Source organism: Artibeus jamaicensis, unplaced genomic scaffold (assembly GCF_021234435.1).
Source record: "Artibeus jamaicensis isolate MK-2021 breed Jamaican fruit bat unplaced genomic scaffold, CSHL_Jam_final contig_1015, whole genome shotgun sequence".
In the NCBI taxonomy this organism is placed as follows: domain Eukaryota; kingdom Metazoa; phylum Chordata; class Mammalia; order Chiroptera; family Phyllostomidae; genus Artibeus; species Artibeus jamaicensis.
Window position 1 is genome coordinate 15,541,976 of NW_026521194.1, and position 19,762 is coordinate 15,561,737.

A 19,762-nucleotide genomic window follows, 5' to 3' on the forward strand; every position below is an offset into this window, starting at 1 on the left:
AATAATGAGGAGTATAAATGAGGCAAAGAAAGAAAAAAAGAAAATTTACATTGTAAATAAAAAGGAAGGGAAGAAGCCAAAATGGAGTAAGAAAGGGGAAGAGTATAGTATGAGGTTTGCACAAACATTTAAAAATATATATAGTGAAAAAATAGAAACCATACTGGAGAAAAAGATCCACCACAGCAATATGAACAACAAATCATCAAAGATTAATGTAAGTGAAATGGAAATAAGAAGGAAAAAAGAAAGAAAAGCTTAAGAGATGTCTCAAGGAAAGAAAAATGATTTTGAGAGGATAGAGGGAGAAGAAATAATAAGAGTGAAGAATGAAAACCAGGCTAAAATAGGCAAAAATAAAAATTTTAAATGAAAAAAAAAAGGAGGAAGAAGGTAAAATGGAGTAGAGAGGGCCGTGGTAAAAGTTGAGATTTGAAATACAAAAATAATTAAGATCTAGAAATAAAACTAAAGAAATGCAACAACCACCATATCAACAACAAATGAGCAAAGATTGATAAAAATGTTGAGAGAATAAGGGTATTTTATGACTGGGAAACATAATGTGAGGTATCTAATGACAAGAAAAGTGGTTTTGAGAGGCTGGAGTGGGGGAGAAACAGTAAGCATGTGGAACAGAAACAAGTCAGAGGAAGGGAAAAAATAAAATTTATAACAAATAAAAGATGAAGAAGGAAGAAGGTAAAATGGAGTAAGAGAAGGGAGGAGCAAAATATAAGATTTAAAATAAGCTAAAATATACAAACTAGTGAAATAATAGGCCCAAACTTGGGAAAAGTGAATGTTAAAAAGCTGTGCAGGAGAGAAAGTATTCTAAATAATAAAGAAGACAGTGGTGGAAATCATCTCAGTAGGATCCAGTGTTTATCACTATCTTCTCTTCCTGGATCTGCCCCTGGTAATGTCAGATGGTGTCCTAGGCTGGCCCTAGGCAGCCTGTTCCATACCACAAGCGAATCGCAGCATGTGTCTGTCTCCTTCAGATTTGGCTGGTCCCCACTCTTCTGCCCTGCCAGCATTCCATCAGCCCAGGGCCCAGGAGCAATTTGTTTAACGACCCAAGAGGTCTTCCAGTACCTTCCCCACCTGCCTCTGGAGGGGGCCCTGGTGCAATACAGAAGGTGGGAAACATATGCACCCCCCCCCCAGAGTCACTGTTCAGTCTTCAGGGAAGATGGTGGGAATGTTTCCCTACTGTCTCACCACCCATCTTGGTCTGTCCCAGATTCTTTCCAATAACGTATGGCTTCTGGTGAATTAGCTGTCCATTTCCTGTGAGGGGCCAATCTGTGTACAAGGGGCCACTCTTTGCTGCTTGGTGCAGCAGCAGTTCTGTCTAGGTGCTAAAGCAGGGTGGGTTGATCTCTCTGTTAGTTTCAGTGATTAGGGTCTGAGCAACGGTGTACCATGTAGTGTCTGGCAAAATGCTTTTTCTTCTTTTCTCTGGGGAAATGGGCCCAGCAGGAAGCTCCTGCACCTGGCCTCACCAATCTGTAGAGCCTATCATCCTGCAGGTGGGGGTTGGGCTTGCCTTTCTGTGAGGGGACCTATCTGGATGCAGTGAATCTCAGGCATTCAGCTCTCGGATGTCTAGCCCTAGCTTGTCACTCTCTCTCAGGAAACTTGGCTGAACTGTCCCCTCTATACAGTCCCCTGCACACAAGTCGTGCTGGGTTGGGTCCCACAGTCCCTTCAGAGTGACTCTATCCTTCTGAGTGACTCTGTCCCTCTGAGTTCTTTATTGTCAGATCTGCTGTGTACATGCACACACACTGTACACACACATGTGCACATGATCTCCAGGTCCCTGCCGAGTCTCAAGTCTTGACTCAGCTCCTTTTAAAAGAGTTTTTGTGTAGCCCCCCACATTGCAGCACCAAGTCCTGGTGTGTGTGTTCTCCACGCGTGCCCTGTCCCCCCAAATCACCAAGTGTCTCTCAGTCAGGGCTGACCACAGCCTGCCAGAGCCTCAGATAAGTTTCAGATAGGGCTTCTCTCTGGATCTCTCCTGGCTGGCACTGGGAAGAGTCCCGCAGTGACACTATAACACAGGGTGGTGGCAGGGTGCTCTCCTGCTCTCTCCCTTGAGTCTCGGCCTCAGGTGGGCCTGCTCCCACTGCACTGTCTCTGCAGTCAGCACCTCCCTGGCTGTCTCTCTCCGCCCCTCAAGCTTGGGCTCCTGAGCCTATTCACAACTGCCCTGAATCTGTGCAGCCAGAAGTACTGGGTTGGGCAGTGGCAGTGGCACTTGCTCCTAGAAGATCCCAGACTGCCTGCTCAGGAGTGCCCTGCAGGCCATCAGGCCCTTGCCCACTCATGCACACTCCCCGGACTCTCGTCTGCATACACTCGCATCATTCACACATGCTCTCACTCATTCTCCTCTGGATTTTCAAGTTGATTGCTCTGTGTTTTAACTGCAAGACCAGTCCGGACCTGGGAGCAAATGGACAGAGCTTCCAGTGACCCTGCAGCCATCTTGGATCCCCCATATTCTATCTTTAACATCCATCATTGTTCTGCGAAGTCACTGAATGATTTAACTCAGCAGCTTCTCATTTCTCACATTGGGCAGGATCTCTGGATTTTAACCCTTTGCAAAATCTCCTCACATCCCCTCCTGTAGCTTCTGTGACATTTTTTCTTACTACCATTCCTGAAATCACTGGCACTTGATTTTTATGATCAACTCCTTTTCTCCCCACTGGTTGCTTCTCAAATATAGGACTGACACTAAGTTTAATTTGGTCTTTTTAACTCTTCCCCCTTTGTGAGTCCAGCCTACATCAGTTCATCTACTCTTCAAGACTAGTGCCATTTGTATGTTAGGCATTTTTCAAAGCTCTGTTTCGGATTATGAGCCTGGGAAAATGAGGAAAGGAGAACAAATATCAAGTATCACCGCAGCATGGTAAAATTAATGACTTTGTACTGGCCCTTGCTGACTTGATTTTAAGAATGTTATTCCTAGATGATTTGATGTTTCAAACCTAAACAAAATAAATGGAGCCAAGATACCTGGTGTCTCATTAGTGAATGCCAGGAACTAATTTAAAAATTACAAAAGAATGACCCTCTCTCCACTTGAGATGAAAGAACCTTAGAGGCAACGGGCCATTTATGAATCAACACTGATGATGAGATAGGGAGAGTGAGTATAAAATAACTGCAGTGATGCAAGGAGCGACTGCTGCAGTCGGCATCTTGTTGACTCCTGATGCTTTGAAACTCAGCTTCTCTAACTTTCCCTAGAACAAGCAACATCTGCAGGAATCCCATACAGGAAGCTCATGGATCTGGGGTGGTCACCAACATTGCATTCATTGTTGACTAGATTAATCCTAATGAATAAATAGTGCCTGAACTCGGAGGGAACCATGTCTTGGGCTGAATGGCAAGAGCATTGCTCGTAATTGGTCAATATGGTTGGTTTCCAGTTAATTGAGGCAAGCCAATCCTCTCGATCTTATTTACACCCTCTGGCTTGAGACCACTCAGAACCGGGGTGACAATGATATATTCATCTTTGGTCATGACTCCACTTCTAAGATCCAGATGTGAATTAACAAATTTCTGGCACTTCTTCATGGATACTTCATGGACACCTCATCTTTCTCACCTGCATGCTTTATCTTCATTAATGGCATTATCAACTGCTTGTTTGCCCAAGTTATAAACCTCAAGTTTCTACTTCTCTATTAAACAGTTCACACCCTATGGTTTTCAAGTTCTGTCCCTTTTATTTCAAAGTGTCTTAAGCATCTTCCTTCCTCTGGCTCTTTGCTGCCACTCTCCGGGCCCAGACTCTAGTCAACTCTCCCTTTATCTTCTCTCCAGTTCAATCTCTAACTGTTGCTAAGATTACTCTTCTAAGATTCAGAACTAATTATGTCATTTCTTCTAAAAAACCTTTAATGACTGCTTAGCCCACATAATAGAATCCAAACTTAAGAACATGGCAATAGACACAAAATCTGTCCCCAAGCTTTTTTCCCTCTGGACTTATTTCCTCTGACACACCTATTTTCCAGATAATAATTTCAGCAAATAATTTCATGTTCTCAGAATGTGTCCTTCATTCATGCCTTCATGCCTTTGCTTAAGAAATCCTCTTCCACCCCTTTGTCATCTGGCAGCATGTGTCACAATGAAAATCTTATTTCTTGGACTCCCTTTTTCCTATAGGTTTTTGTGTGAACTTGGGTTTCTACCACTTATCATTGTTTGTCCTGGACTGTAGTGCGTTGTACATGCTCTGTCTCCTTCACATGACTCTTGAATGCCTTGAGGGCACTGAAACACATGAGCTTGTAGCCCTCAACAAATGTTTGTGCATTTACTCATTTTCTATTTAAGAAGGTACAAACATTATGAGACCACTTTAGGCAAAAGCTTCATAGTTTTTTCCATGGGCTGTTCCATGGAAACATGGGCTGGACATTTTAATTTCTGAATTGAGACTCTTTTTTTATAACTGAGATTCTTTTTATCACCAGAAGACTTTTATTATCTGAAGATGACTAAGAAGTCACAAATTTTCCCATGTCTTCAGCTTGAGGCATGGAAAGATTTCTTCCATAATGTTTAAAGATACTGTGAGAGACAAAAATAAATGTGTGCTTTGATCACAAATCATGTCATGCTTGTGAACAGATTGATTACACAGGAAAAGACAAAGTATTGGTACTCTGGTGTCCACATAATGAATGCTGATTTTTTTTTTACAGTTGAAGCAGAAAAATGGCTGAGAAGTCTTTTTGGTATCTACTTGTGTCTTAGTTTTCTGATGAGAATGGAAATACTTATGTTTTTTGTTTACTGATATTAAAAATCAACTAAGACTATCTGAAGTGTGTACCCCACATCTGAGCTAGTCTCATATTTATGATGTAAATTGTAAATCCGTGTTCCATAAGGAAAATAGGTTTATGAGAACAAGAAATTTAATTCAGTTATTGGTATCATAATAAATTAAGAAAAGCAGCTTTGAAGAAAGCTGCATGGTTCTGGAGTCACTATGATGTTAAAATGTTTAACAACCGGCATATTATCATGGTACTGCACATATTAGAAAAGTTTATTTTACTCTGTAAATAATATGAATTATGAGATTCTTAATCGTGTGAGGTTTGCTGTAGTATAAATGGTTCATCCAATTTTCCTAATTTCTAAATTCACTAATAATTTTTAGAAATTGTTGACTGATCTTTGCATGACATATATGTTACTTGCTAAATGATGCCCATGAGTCATGACTTGAGAACAGCATAAAATTGGTTCCAATAATTTCCTATTTAATTAACTGTCATTAATGACCTGCATTTACAAAACAAGAGTGCCTTTTTTACAAAAATGATAGTTTATTATTGATAATTCTTTTTTATCATTTGCAGAATTAACAGAAATATATTTTTCTAGTCTTCGTAATGCTAAGACTTTTATATATTTGGTATCTTTATTAATGGCTGTCATGAAAACTGCTTAGAATATTTAATTTGATCAAATCTAATCCATTAGACATATGGGGCATCTTGGACTGCTTGGGTTCAAATTCTGACTCACCCTATTAATTTTTTTAAAAAAGCTTTAGCTGAAGATATGTGTATTAATTTTAGAGAGAGAGGAATGGGGAGGGAAGGAGGGAGAGGAAAAGAGAGGGAGAGAGACCGAGGGAGAGGTAGAGAGAAACATTGATGTGAGAGAGAAACATTGATGTGATATGATGAGAGATTTAATAGACCTGATGCACTCAAGCTAACCTTTTCCCTTCCCCACTCTAGGATTGGGAGCTTCTTCTTTGGAGGTTTTGTTTCATAGAATGAAGAAGAAATAAAGATAAACAAGTGGATCTAAGCCAGAGGTTATAAACTTTAAATCTGTAGAGGCTAATGCCTATAGGAAAAGTGAAAGTGAATAAAACAGGCAGCGAGTAATTACAGGGTGGGCATTGGGGCCAAGTGGAGGCAGCAAGCCCACCTCTTGAAAACCCATGGGTCAGCTCCAGCCAATTGTAATCATGGGAGAATCCAGGAGCAGGGCTGCCACATCTTTTCACTTTTCAAAGATCCAAATCTGGCGTTGTATGTGTGTGTGAGAGTGTATTTATGTGTATGTGTATGTGTATTATTGTGTCTTTATGTGTGTGTGTATTTCTGGGTGTTAAATTCCTTGATTTTGTAAACACTGTCATGCCAAACACAGCACATCTGGAGGCCACAGTCTATTATCTCCACCAGGACTGGGGCAGGAGATTTTAATGGCGTGTGAAGGAGTACAATTGGAAAAAGCTGTGGTGTGCTTGTAACAGAAAGGAAAGAAAAAAAGAGAGCTTTTAGGAGTGTGTCTATAATGCTTCTTCAACACACTCAGGAAAATCTAGTCAAGGACAGTATTTTAAAAACAATTTAGGTCGCTGGGCTGTGTCCTTTGGTCACAGTTCTATAAGTAAGTGCCACACACCCCCCGGGGCCCCATAAGCTACATAGAGGATTGTCATCGTACATTGTATCTGAGCTACTTGTTCTCAAGGCAAGAAAATTCTTCTTTAACTTGTTAATGAAGAAAAAAGGAAATAAGACTTTCATGGTGACTCATGCTAGTAGGTAAATCAATATCTTAATTCCTTGTGGTTTAAAAACTTCCTGGAAGGACAACATGGATGTTAATTTTTAAAAAATATTAAAAAGAAACTCTAATAATTTTGGCTAGATTGTAGCAAATCTGCTTTATTAGCAAAGGAAGACTAACAGAAGGTTATGACAACATTTGTAGAAGTTGGTTTCAGCCAAGATGGTATGAGGTCTAGAAAATCTCTAATATCAAAGGGCTTTTTTCCTCCCGTCACAAGTTCTACTACTTGGCAACTGAACCCTTTGATATCACGCTTGGCGACATCTCCCATAGCATGTCCTTTTTAAAAAAAATAATAACTACTCCAGACACCATACAGAAAAACTAACTCAAAATGTATTAAAGACTCGAATATAAGACCTGAAACAATAAGATAAATAGAAGAAAACATCAGCACTAAATTGAAGAATCTTGGTCTCTGAGGGGACTCTGTGAACTTGACCCCAAAGGTAAGGGCAGTAAAACAAAAAGAAGCGAGTAAGACTACATCAAACTACAAAGCTTCTGCACACCAAAAGAAACGACCAACCGAATAAAAAACAACCAATCGAATGGAGAAGATATTTGTAAATGTCATCTCCAGTAAGGGGCTAATACCCAAAATAAATCAAGAAGTTACTCAATTCAACAACAGAAAGACGAAATAATCCAAGTAAAATAGGCAGAGGACTAGAAGATGTACGGATGGCCAATGGATACACGAGGAAATGCTCAATGCTGCTAGCTGTGAAATGCACATGGAAAACACAATGAGACACCACCTCACACATCATTAGAATGGCCATTTGCAACATGGAGAAGATGTAGAGAAGTGGAACCCTTGCACACGGCTGGTGGGAATGTAAACTGTTGCAGTCACTAGAGAAAAAGGTATGGAGGTTCCTTGAAAATGAAGAATAGAGCTACTATATGACCTGGTAATCCCTTGTCTGGGTATCTACACACACACAAAATTGAAAACATTTCTTCTTAAAGACATATGTATCCCTGTGTTAATTGCAGCATTATAGTCAAGCAGTCTGAGGAATAATTCTTACCTGTTAGTGGGCTGCAACCGAGTTCTTTCTCCTTCAGCACATTAGAGAGAAGTGGTTGAGGTGAGTGTTTCTCAAACTTTAATGTAAAACATGAATCCCCTGTGGGGGGATGTTGTAAATTGGCCTGGATTGCGGCTTGAAAATTTGCCTTTTTAACAAGCTCCCAGGTGAAGCCTTAGCACAATCTGAGCAGCTAAAAAAAAACAACAAAACCTTAAGGATGAATAAAGATAGAAAATTTGGGACTTCTGGGCAAGATGGAGGCGTAGGTGGAAGCACTGTGCCTTCTCGCACAACCAAGTTTAAAGACAACAAAGTATTAGTAACAAAAATGCAGCCAAAACACAGAAAATTGAACTGTACGGAACTCTGACAACAACGAACCTTTCATCCAGACCAGAAAGAGGAGCGGAGTCAGCAGCGGGGCTGGGTTGGGCAGGAAAGACCGCAGACCCAGGAGCGCAAGCAGTGATTGGCGGATCCCAGGTGCTGGTGGCAAGAAGCCCACCCAGTAAGGGTGCTCGGAGGCTGGCTGACCTCAGTCACACAATCCTGGGCGATAAACCAGTGAGACAGACCACTCAGGCTAGGGCCCCAGCAACAGGAATGAAAGCCTAAAGGAACCAATGGGAAAGACTTTCCAGGTCCAGGTGCTGGGAGAGTTTGTTGGAGAGACCCGCAGGGTCCTAGAGGGTACACAAGCCCACACACCCAGGAACCGCAAGCAAATTTGGCCCTTCTGGTGCTGGTTCCCTTCTGGGAAGTGGCAGAGGGTACAGAAATCTGAGAAGAGCCGAACAAACGCCACTGCCCTCTCAGACCCCGCCCCCACATACAGCATCACAAACCAGCGACCTGGGTGGCCCCGCCCTAGTGACCAACTAAGGCTCCGCCCCTCATACATAACAGGTGCGAACAGACCAAAACATTATGGCTCAAGAACAGCTCAAAGCCCCAGAGCCAATAATTCTAAGCAATCAAGAGATAGCCAAACTTTCAAATGCACAGTTCAAAACACTGGTGATCAGGATGCTCACAGAACTGGTTGATTTTAATCACAAATAAGAGGAACAAATGAAGGCTAAACTAATTGAAAAGAAGGGAAATGCACAGGAAACCAATAGTGATGGAAAGGAAACTGGGAATCAAATCAAGGGAGTGGACCAGAAGGAAGAAAAAAAGGACCAAACAGAAAAGGATGAAGAAACAAGAATTCAAAAAAAAAAAATGAGGAGAGGCTTAGGAACCTTTAGGGCATCTTTAAACGTTCCAACATTCGAATTAGAGGCATACCAAAGGGGAAGAGGAACAGCCACGAGTGGAAAACTTATTTGAACAAATAATAAAGGAGAACTTCCCCAATCTGGCAAAGGAAATAGACTTCCAGGAAATCCAGGAAGCTCAGAGTCCCAAAGAAGTTGGACCCAAGAAGGAACGCACCAAGGCACATCATCATGACATTAGCCAAGATTAAAATGAAGGAGAGAATCCTAGAAGCAGCAAGAGATAAGGGGACAGTCACCTACAAAGGAGTTCCCATCAGACTGTCAGCTGATTTCTCAAAAGAGACCTTACAGGGAAGAAGGGGCTAGAAAGAAGTATTCCAAGTCATGAAATGTAAGGACCTGTATCCAAGATTGCTCTATCCAGCAAAGCTTTCATTTAGAATGGAAGGGCAGATAAAGTGCTTCTCAGATAAGGTCAAATTCAAGGAGTTCATCATCACCAAGCCCTTATTGTATGAAATGTTAAAGAAACTTACCTAAGAAAAAGAAGATAAAAAATATGAACAGTGAAAGGACAGCAAACTCACAGTTATTAAGAACCATACCTAAAACAAAAGCAAACTAAGAGGACAGCTAGATCAGGAGCAGAATCATAGAAATGGAGATCACATGGAGGGTTAGCAACAGGGGAGTGGGAGGAGAGAAGGGGGGAGAAAGTACAGAGAATAAGTAGCATAGACGGTAGGTGGAAAATAGACCGGGGAGGGCAAGAATAGTATGGGAAATATAGAATCTAAAGAACTCGTGACACATGGACATAAACAAATGGGGGGGATAGTGGGGGAGGGGTGTGCAGGGTGGAGGGGAATGAAGGGGGGAATAGGACAACTGTAATGGCATAATCAATAAAATATACTTTAAAAAAGGTAGAGAATTTGGTGTATGGATGTAGAGGATGTCTGTTTTTATGAACCATACATCCTCCATTTCTCTATCTTCTAGCAGTGGCAGACTGACTTTCCTTTGAAGGGAACATTTCTTCACCACAATTCCTTCATGTACTTCAACTACCTACAATAGAATTGGACATGTGACTCAAGCCTGGCCAAACAGCACAAGTGAGCAGGAGACCCAAGTAACTAGATGATTTTTAGACCAGGCTTTTATCTAGTGCTACTTGGAAAGAGGCTTTATTTCAGGTTATGAAACCTGGACCTTCCAGTGACCATCATTTGAGGGGCATCTGCCTGAGAATGAAACCAACACAGAGGAAGCAGATCTAAGGTTTGGAAAAATAAGATTCCTGATGACATCTTTTGAGAGTTTAGATCCAGAGTTGGGAAAGTAAAGATTCTTAATAACAACTTTTGAGTGCCTGGATCCATCCATGCCTGAGGCAGAAATTCCTGCCTGGTTGGTTACTTGAGTAAATAAATTTGTCTTTATGTTTAGCCAATTTGAGTTTTTGTCACTTGCAACAGATAGCCTTCTGCTAATACAGCAGTGATAGAGCCTGACAGAGAGTGGGAATTCAGCAGATAACTGTAGCCCTTTTACAATTTTCTTTACAATTTTTCTTCGGTTGGATTGAGCAGTATACATACTGCATTTCTGCACATACAAGAGATGGAGATAATTTACACATATATGTGTACATTTTCCCCAGAGAAGAAGAAACTGAAACCATCAATCAGATGACAAGCAATTTTATTTTGCAAAACAATCACTATACAGCAACAAATACATTTGCAAATTTTGATTGAAAAACATGAACTAACTACAACCAGCCATTGAAGAAACGCCTTTCTATGGTAACAGGCTCTAGAATTATCAGAAGAAAGAAACCCCCCCACAGATTTGGAGTGGAGTGTTGGAACCTTGGAATCCCAGCATACAGAGTATAGTTTTTGTTGATTTTTTTCTTTTTGCTAAAGTTGAAGTAGATTTTAATGACTGATATTTTTTAATTTAAAAATAACCTTTTTCCTGCAGAGGGACTTGGCCTCAACCTACGCAAGGAGGCTAAAAATCCTAGGCCTAGACAAACAAACATCAATGCTGATTTGAGCACATCTATTTTTGAAGGAATGCCTAGCATTTGCTTTTCCAAGCCATGAATCTAGGCGTTCTTTTTTTTCTTGGCTACTAAGACCATGAATAGTTTATTCACCACCTTTCTGTAGCATGAAAAAATATGAGAAAAACTGTAATTGTACCTATGTCAGAATCAGCCACATTGAGATTATTTGATGATACTGACATGATGTTGTGTTTGGTGGAGGACCTCATTTCCTGCTGCATGACTAGATGACCATCTGGAGAAGGGCAGCTCCCATCAGGAAAGTCTTCCATTTAACAAAGTTCTCTCTTCACCCTTCTTCAGGCCTACCTAGCTGGTGTTACACAGGTGTCTTGCTTGGGGGGTGGGATTTCAGCCCATCACCCTGCTGGGACTCAGCAGGAGAATCCAGAGAGAGTTGGTTCCTAAGTGAACATGGCCTTTGAAACTCATCATAAACTCGGATCATTCCTGCAGCATTGTAAGGTATCCAATTCTTGGTTGCAGGTGACCCTGAGTGGGTGAGTTTATTGAAGAAGCTGGCCTTTTAACTCTTCATAGCTCTGGATTACTTATATATTCTTAAACAGGTTCTCAAAGGCTAAAGCCAGAGAGAAACTGGCATGAATAGATCTAGAATTATAACTATGAAGCTTTAATTTCTAGATCAGCGTATGGATGTCCCCACAAGAGTGGTGTTCAAAAAGCTTAATTTGTGCCGTTAGTCTTGAGAGTGAAGGCAAGATGGGCTCCACATGTCCCCATGAGAAGACATTTGTCCTGTGTGTTTCTCTCTTTCCTTGGTACAAATTATCAGGTTGTTGTTGTTTCTCGTAACTTTATAGAGAATCACATTTCCATACAAAGAGAAAGATTTATGCATTATAATTTTGCTGTGGTTTGAAATACACATTTGTTTTAATGCCAAATCTAATAACTTCATGCTTTATATCCTCTTTATTTGGGGCATGTATTACTAAGAAACTGAATTGTAATGTGCAGAGCATGTTTACTTATTCTTAACTATTATAAAAAACTTAAACCACGTTAGAAAAAAATACATGTTTCACCTGTTAAAATTGTTCTAATCATCTCTTAACGTCTTTCTCTAGAACCTCAATCACTATCTAACACTATCAAACACGTAAGAAATACCATAAGTCTCCATATAACTATTCTTGCTTCTCTTATTTTCTGGTGCATTTTGAGGGAAGATGATGGATAAAATGCCCAAATTGGTCAAATCAAACCTCAGAGAAATTTTTAGGCAGAAAATAAACACAACCACAGCCTTACTCAGCAGTTTCTATCCTCTGTTGTGTAAAATAACTGATTTATAAATGATTTCTGACATGTTCGCCTATGTAAGACCTCTTAGTTGAGAATGAATGGTGCGTATTTGCTCCTACAGTTTCTTTCGTGGAACTTACATTGGTTCCAATATTCAATGAGTCACAAAATGTCACCGTGTCTCTGTCATTGTATCCCTTGGATTCTTTCTTAGATGTTACTGTACTCCCTTTTTGCCTTGTCATTTCTTCCTTTATATTCAGGAGTTGATTTGACTCAAAGGAATCAAATACCTACCAGATTATTTACCTGTAACTGTTCAAATCCAACCTACCAGCCCTGAGCAAGAAAAGGAATAAATAAAACTGCAGAAAGTGTCTACCTAGCCTGGTAATGCACTGCCTTATTCGGGCCATTGACTAATTCATTGTTTCTTCAAGAGTCTAAAATGAATGATTTGTGAGAGGACTTAATTAATTTGGGATTCCTTAACTGTATGTAAAGTCAAAACAGTATTACCTACTGATATAAAATGGTCTTGATATCAGCATCTCAAATATTTTGTAACTATAGCTTCTCAAAGTACTGTATTTTTCCTTTCTGATCAAGGGATCTTTACTTTGGGGAAGGAAGCCAAATATCTTCTCTCAGATAATGTAATAAGCAGGTACTTTGTTCGGGAGAATGGGATAACAAGTCCCAAACCCCCACTGTGAGTTTCAACTTTAGCAAATGAAAAAAAAAAAGGAGAAAGAAGAAATCTTAGTAAGTCTTTCATGGATGATTACAGAAATAAAACCCAAACTATTCCATGATTCAAAATAATTTAGATCCATAACCTTAAACTGACAATCTGTAAACCCTTTTATGTATAACTGGTCCCACCCCCACAAACTCCAGGTTGGTGAAAGCAAAGAAAAATAAATTTTTCTAGCATCATGGGAGAGACTTGTATCTGGCACTAAAACAGGGTTACAGCTTTGAGTTGGTACAGAAGGCAACTTCATGCTAAAACTTTTTGTCTTTTTTTAATGTATTTTTTTAAATAGGGAAAGAACCCTGCTAACATCTACTTTCATATACCTAAAATTGCAACACCAAAGGGTGCAGGAGACACAGATACTGTGAATAAGGAAGTATAATATTCAAGTATATGAGGAAGTATCACAAATGGCCACAGAGAAATATATATATATATTTATATCTATAATACTGTATCAAACAGATGGAAAGGGGCTGTGAAACTGGTAGTGAGGACACAAATCTAGCGGATCGACCGACACTCTAATCAGACACAAGTCCGTCCTAAGGAAAGCGCCAGAGCAGTTTTGAACCACTTCCTCCACCGCAGCTCAAATGCTTAGTTCCTATTGTTTAATTAATTAAATAATTTACTGAATTGACTTATACTCTGATATAATTATCCAGGTCCCAAATGTTAATAACTTAATTGAATCTTTCTTCCCATTTATACAAAATAACACTTAAAAAAAACACCTCATTTCTTACATGCTCTTCCCTTCCTGCCATCAGACTCCTTGATTTATTTCAATCTGTAATAAGTTACAATGGGCAGCTTTTACCTTTTCACCCACCAACAGGATAGTGAAATGAGCAGCTTGGATTTTAACAAGGCCTTTCAGAACATAGTGGATGGCCTTCAGGCACATGAAAGGTAAAAATGCAATTTTTCAAATAATAAGACTCCATGCAAAACAGAGCAGAGCAAAAATAATTGTCCAATTGTACTTATGTAAAGCCAGTGTCTTCCTGTTGCAAATGGAAATCAAGTCAATTTCTGCATATGCTATTCATTTTTTTTATAAAATTGTGACAATTAATAGAGTGTGGGAAGGACATTATTTATTTTGTGGTTTGTAAAGGATAAACATAACACCTGCTCAGAGCCCACTCCTGCCAAGAGCTCATGCCTAAATATTGTTACTTCAATGCTAAATGAGAGATATTCACAAGCCCTGCTTAGCCAGTGCAGCAGTGACATCCTCAGCCAGAGTGGCCAGCTGAGGGGATTCGAGCAGGTTGATGCTTCCGGAAGAGGAGACGTTGCTAAGTCGTCGGGGGGATGCCACGCTGGATCTGCCTGGGGACTGCGTGATGATCTCAGCCCCGTGGTCCACACGGGCCTTCGCATGCTCTCTGAAGTTCAGCTTTTGGCTGTCAATCTGTTCAAGACAAGCATCAGTCCTTGTTAACTGAGATACCTTCACTGACCCCTAGATGTTTCTCTCTACCCCAGAGCTAATGTGAATGTCACTTGCATTCATCTCTGCCAGGCTTACTTGCTATTATTATTCAGGTCTTCAGTCTGGGCCCATACTGATGAGGGGTATTTCAGAACAACTAAAAAAAACACAGATGAGATCAGCTCATGACCTCGTTTCTTACCTTGACATTACCACCTCCAGGGACATGGTGAGCATTGTCAAGAGAACCAACTTTAGCTTGGGCCTTTTCTTTGAAATCCAGTTTTACGCTCTCAATTTTCACACGCCCACCACCTGCGAGAGGAGAAAGGCTTTTAAATGTCTTGCTAAAATTAAATCTTATACTTGTGGTGATTGTTTCCCCAAAATTATTATAGTAGGCAGGCCATTGTAAACCACAAACTGAATTAACTCCCCTACACCTCTGACCATAGATGGGACAAAAATCTTTTAACATTTCTAGTCCATACCATTTTCCCCATCTTATCCAAGACACTTACATCCTTTTGTACCATTATATGGATTGCTTTACATATTAATACCCTTTTCTACCCAATATAAGCTAAGATATTAGAAGTATTTTCCTTATCTATATAATAAATACTCTAAAAATAACACAATTATCAAGCAACTTGTATAAAGGACTCATGGACAAAGCCAAAGGCAGGTAGGATTGATGGTGGGAGGTGGGGATGAGTGGGGTGGGAGAAAGTGGTGGCAGGAAAATGAAGACGACTGTACTTGAACAATTTTAAAAAATGTACTACTGTAGCCTTTCTAAAACTTGGGAGAGTTAGACTCTTCTTTCAGAAGGAACAAACTGTATTGAGATGAAGCTCTTTATTCCTCCTCATGGCACTCTAGGTCACTTGTATGAGGAACTATTAGGCTAGACAGGGTGTGCATATACAGATATAGATCCATTTGCAAATTTTCAACACTCATAGTTTGACAGATAAAATAGGAGTCAGGAGTTAAGTTCTGAATACTCATAAGCTTTAAGAACATCCCATTTTAATTAGTATATGGAATAACAGGAGATCACATTCTTGTACAGATGTCCTAAGACCTATCTGATATTGACTTTGATCTAATAATATTAAGGCAGAGTTTGGACCACAACATTCCCCTAACTGCTAATTAGTCTGAAAATCAAGGATCTACTGATAGAAAAGAGTGCCCCATTCCACCCTTCAGCATGGTCTCACAATCTCTGCATGCCTTTCTGCCTTTCTCAAGCTTGTAAATGCAAGGAGGCTACGCTGGAAAGGTATTTGTTGTCCCTTAGTCTGCCCTTGAGCACAAATGAGCATCTGCTGATGTCTTTGACCTGGGAAAAAAGCTGGATTAGACTCCTTTACCCATTTCCACCTAAGAGGGTTGCTTCCACTTTCATTAGCAACTTGTCCAAATGAAGATGCCCACATTTCTAACTTAGGTTTCTCTAAATAAAAACATGAAGTATCAGGATTTCGGAATGTCCTTCAAATTAGGTACTTCATAACAGCAAAAACTTTGCTTGTCAATTTCTTGAGTCCAATTTAATATTTCTCAAACTACTAAGATGTATTTACTTACCTGGCCGGTGGCGGATGTTCTTCAGAGAGCCACATTTGGATGTTACGTGACTTAGGTCTATCTTCTTAGTAACAATCTGTACCTGTGCGAAGCACATAAAATATGCCTAAAATAGTATTGACACGCACACCCCCCCAAGCACATACATAAAATCTAGAAACAGATCCACACTCAACACACTTCAACATATCCAAGAACCCAAACTGAAGTACAAACACACATAGGAACACATCCTCTCCCGTATGCCATTCCACTTGTTTGGCTGGAAAGAAGGACCCAGGTGAAAGAAAAGCCTAGAATAGAAGATTTTATTAGAAAACAGGTCATGCCACAAGCGGAAAGACCTGGATTAATAAGGCAAGAAGGAAGCCACACCGTGTTAAACCTTTCCCTAAGTAAAGAGCCAAGTGAAGAGGTAAGTCATTCTTTCGAAGGTGAGTTTTACATAAAAGTGGCCAGCGTTGCTCACAGATGCAAGAAGAACAACATTGCTCTAAGAAAAAGAAAGCTGTAAACACGCTTTTCTAAAACATTATTGTCATGCTTTAGTCAAATCAATTTTTCTGGTGCACCAAATTATTCATTGATAGCAACATTTCTTTTCTTTTTGTGTTTTATTGAAATTCCCTCCTCTCCCAATGTTTAAAACAGTGTTCTCCAAGTGTGGGCCACTGTCTGCGTGCATCAGAAGTACATGGGAATTACTGAATCGGACACTGGGCAAATGGGGCATATTTGAATAAGTGATTCTTCTCTAGAGGAAAGTTGAAGACTCTTGTTTTGAAGGCTGGAAGCTCCCTTACTTGTTATAAGTTTGTGAGTTATCTGAATTTGTCCTTTTCCACTTAGGTGTTTTGACCAGCAGCACCTGCAGTGGAGGAGCTGGGTCTACCTTCTGACCCCCTCAAGTTATTTGCTAGAACTGTCGCTTTCTGTCAGAGTACCAGATGGTGAGCACTCACAGTCGGGACAATGGGGAGGATGGCCACCGTGTCCATGGAACTGCTGGTGCGGGGGCTTAGCCCAGTGCTCTTGGAGCAGCCCAGCAAACCTTGCTGTGGATTTTCCATGGCAGTGACATTTTTATGCTTGGTAGATCTACTTTGAACAAGTGACAATTCCTGTAGAAGTCCCTTGCTTATCTCTGCTTTCACTGACTCATTCCATCTATGCCCAGTTGAGCAGCAAGGAGCCAAGAATTATTAGACAGGTGAGAATTTAGCCTTAGCACTTTAAATTACTGGAGTGCCAGATGGCCAGGACCCAAAGTTCAGGTGACAGGATCTGGCTTGAGTTTACCTGTTTCAACTCTGCCTCAACTACATTTGAAAGACATGGTTTCATCTTTCCCTTTCTCTCATAGGATATTATTTCCACTCAGTTTAAGAAATAGCAAAAATGTCATTAAGCCATGGACACTGGGAACTTGAATCCTCTCACTTTGAATTACAGATGAACCATGCTTCGGCAGTTTTGTGTTATTCCAAGTGATATTTCTCATGAATAATGAAGCACAAAGAACTGACAACTGGGTGTTTTCAACTACATCAGTCTTTGCCTCAGGAGTAACGTAAATGGAGCTAGAAAAGTGTGTGCCCAGGTGACTTTTGCAGGGGAACAGAGACAGCATGAGGAAATACCTTGGGGCCCAAGGCCAGCAAACACAATTGGCAAGTGCTGTGGGTTTTCCATCCCCTGAAAACTGTGGTGCACCCCGTTAAGGTCTGGTTATTCAACTGAAAGCAAGACATTTGCTGATGATCTTAGAAGGAAGGGTGGAAAACCCATCACCCAAAACGCAAGGCTGACAAGCTCCCAGATCAAGGGGACATGTGGCGCAGCAGTGAGAAGGGGCAGTGTGTGGGGAAGGAGGCAGGAGAGGAGACAGGGTGCTGGCTGTGCAGAAGGCTCCACACAACCAGGGCGGCTTTCCACCGGATGCTTCTACTTACATTTCCGCCCCCAGCAGAATGTTTGATGTTATCCTTGGAACCACATCTGGACTGAACCTTGCTAAAATCGATCTTCTTGTTTAAAATCCTAACCTAAAAGGAATTGGAGGTAACTTCACTGTGCATTTTTGTTTCAACACGCTGGATACAGGGAACCAGAAGGGGCTCCATACTCCCTTCCACCTACACACTCATTTAAGAGAACAAATTAGTTCTCTGCTAATTAGTGCACTGGAATCAAAGAGTAGATCCGGCATATAAAAGCGACCCTCTCTTGTCCTGCACTCCCAAGGGCCAAATGCTCCAGAGCCTGTAATCTGGAGGGAATTAGAGGAATAGAAAAATAAAACCTAGGTCATCTGTAAGGAGAAGGCTCCCAATACTGTGGGTATCACGGGGACTCAGGCTCACTCTGTGGAAGGTCAAGAATATAGTTCAGTGTAGTCCAGGCCATGACCCTGAAGGGTCCTCATTCATGCAGGGAATGAGGAAGAGGTTTCCTAAGAGGGTCAGAAAGGAGGTTCTGGGCCTCCTCTGCAGAGAGGGCATACGGTTCCCCTGCAGGTGTGGCTCAGTGGCCTATTGGAAAGCCTGCCTCTGACAGCTGCTCATCAACAGCCATCACCCTTAGACGTGGGTGTGGAAGCATTCTTTCCATTTTTAAAAGAGAGAAACCAAAGACCTTTAGTTAGCTGACTTGGGCTAGTCATGCAGTCCAGGCCTCAGGTGGGTCCAACAGATTTGAGGTTAGGTGTTTTATTTCTATTTTCAGAAAGTACAGTATTTATCTGGAAGAAAATAGCAAATCCAGATCTGACAAATATTACTCTGGTGTAATGTAATGTGCAAAGTAATAACTCTTGCGACTTCTTTCACGTGTCTTTTGAATTCTGCATGTCTTGGAGGGCAGATAAGCAAAGTTAGAAAGAAAGGTTTACATTTGTTGTTGTTTGGTGGTTGGTTTTACTTTGTCTAAAATGACTAATTTCCTCCCCTTCCCCAGTAGCTAAAGAGAAGTCATGTTTTCAATGCTTTGGGGGACAGTTTATCCTTTTATTTTAAAAAAGCTGAATAAAATTATCCTAGATATTCAGCCATGCCCCTGAATAGTATCACATCTCTTGGTGTTTGAGAAAAGGATACAGATTCAAAAGGACACGAATCCTGACTATTTTTAACTAGACAAAGCTTAAATCGCAGTGTCTGCCTAACATCGGCAAGACTGCTGTCCCTTACAGGGAAAGGTCAGCTACAACTCTCACTGACAGCTCAAGGGAAGAGCCTCTTGTCAAAATCTGAATTCAGCAGAATGATGATTGGAGCCCTCTTTAGGGCATAAGGACCATTCCAGTTTTATGAAGAGTGGGGGAGTCTATCACACAGTCTCTAGCTAACAAGAAGTGTAGATTCATTCCAGGAATTTCAGATAAACTGTGATGCACGTACCTTTAAGTCAACAAGGGCCTTTACATTTCAAACCACCTAAATTAATTTGAGCACGGGGTCGGGGGGGGGCTGGGATAGGAGTTAAAGACAGAAAACTGTACTTGAAAAATAATTAAATAAAAAAACATAAAAAAGAAAATAGTTTTGATTTATTATTTCTAATAGTAATACTTATAATTTTTATCCACAAGGAATTTTTATCCATGAAGACTCCTTTTTTTCTCTAGTTTAAATTTTTAAGAAATGTTATGGAATAGGAAATGAAGCTGTTCAAGGAAGTAACTTTAAAGAGCTTGTT

At 40.6% G+C, this 19,762-nt stretch overlaps 1 protein-coding gene across 26 annotated transcripts in view; it reads right to left on the minus strand.

Moving 5' to 3' along the window:
• Positions 1 to 10,604: 10,604 nt before the first annotated feature.
• The window catches only part of MAP2 (microtubule associated protein 2), a 255,452-nt gene continuing 246,294 nt past the window's right edge, over positions 10,605 to 19,762 (minus strand). For 13 of the 26 annotated variants that reach the window (XM_037165985.2, XM_037165987.2, XM_037165998.2 and 10 more), the window contains 4 exons: positions 18,019 to 18,111; positions 16,067 to 16,148; positions 14,670 to 14,782; positions 10,605 to 14,446 (listed from right to left, as the gene is read on the minus strand). In XM_037165985.2, the coding sequence (XP_037021880.2) occupies positions 14,231 to 14,446; positions 14,670 to 14,782; positions 16,067 to 16,148; positions 18,019 to 18,111 (504 nt within the window). In that variant the 3' untranslated portion in view covers positions 10,605 to 14,230. The remainder of the gene's footprint in view (positions 14,447 to 14,669; positions 14,783 to 16,066; positions 16,149 to 18,018; positions 18,112 to 19,762) is intronic. The other 13 variants (XM_037166004.2, XM_037166003.2, XM_037165996.2 and 10 more) reach the window with 1 other exon arrangement.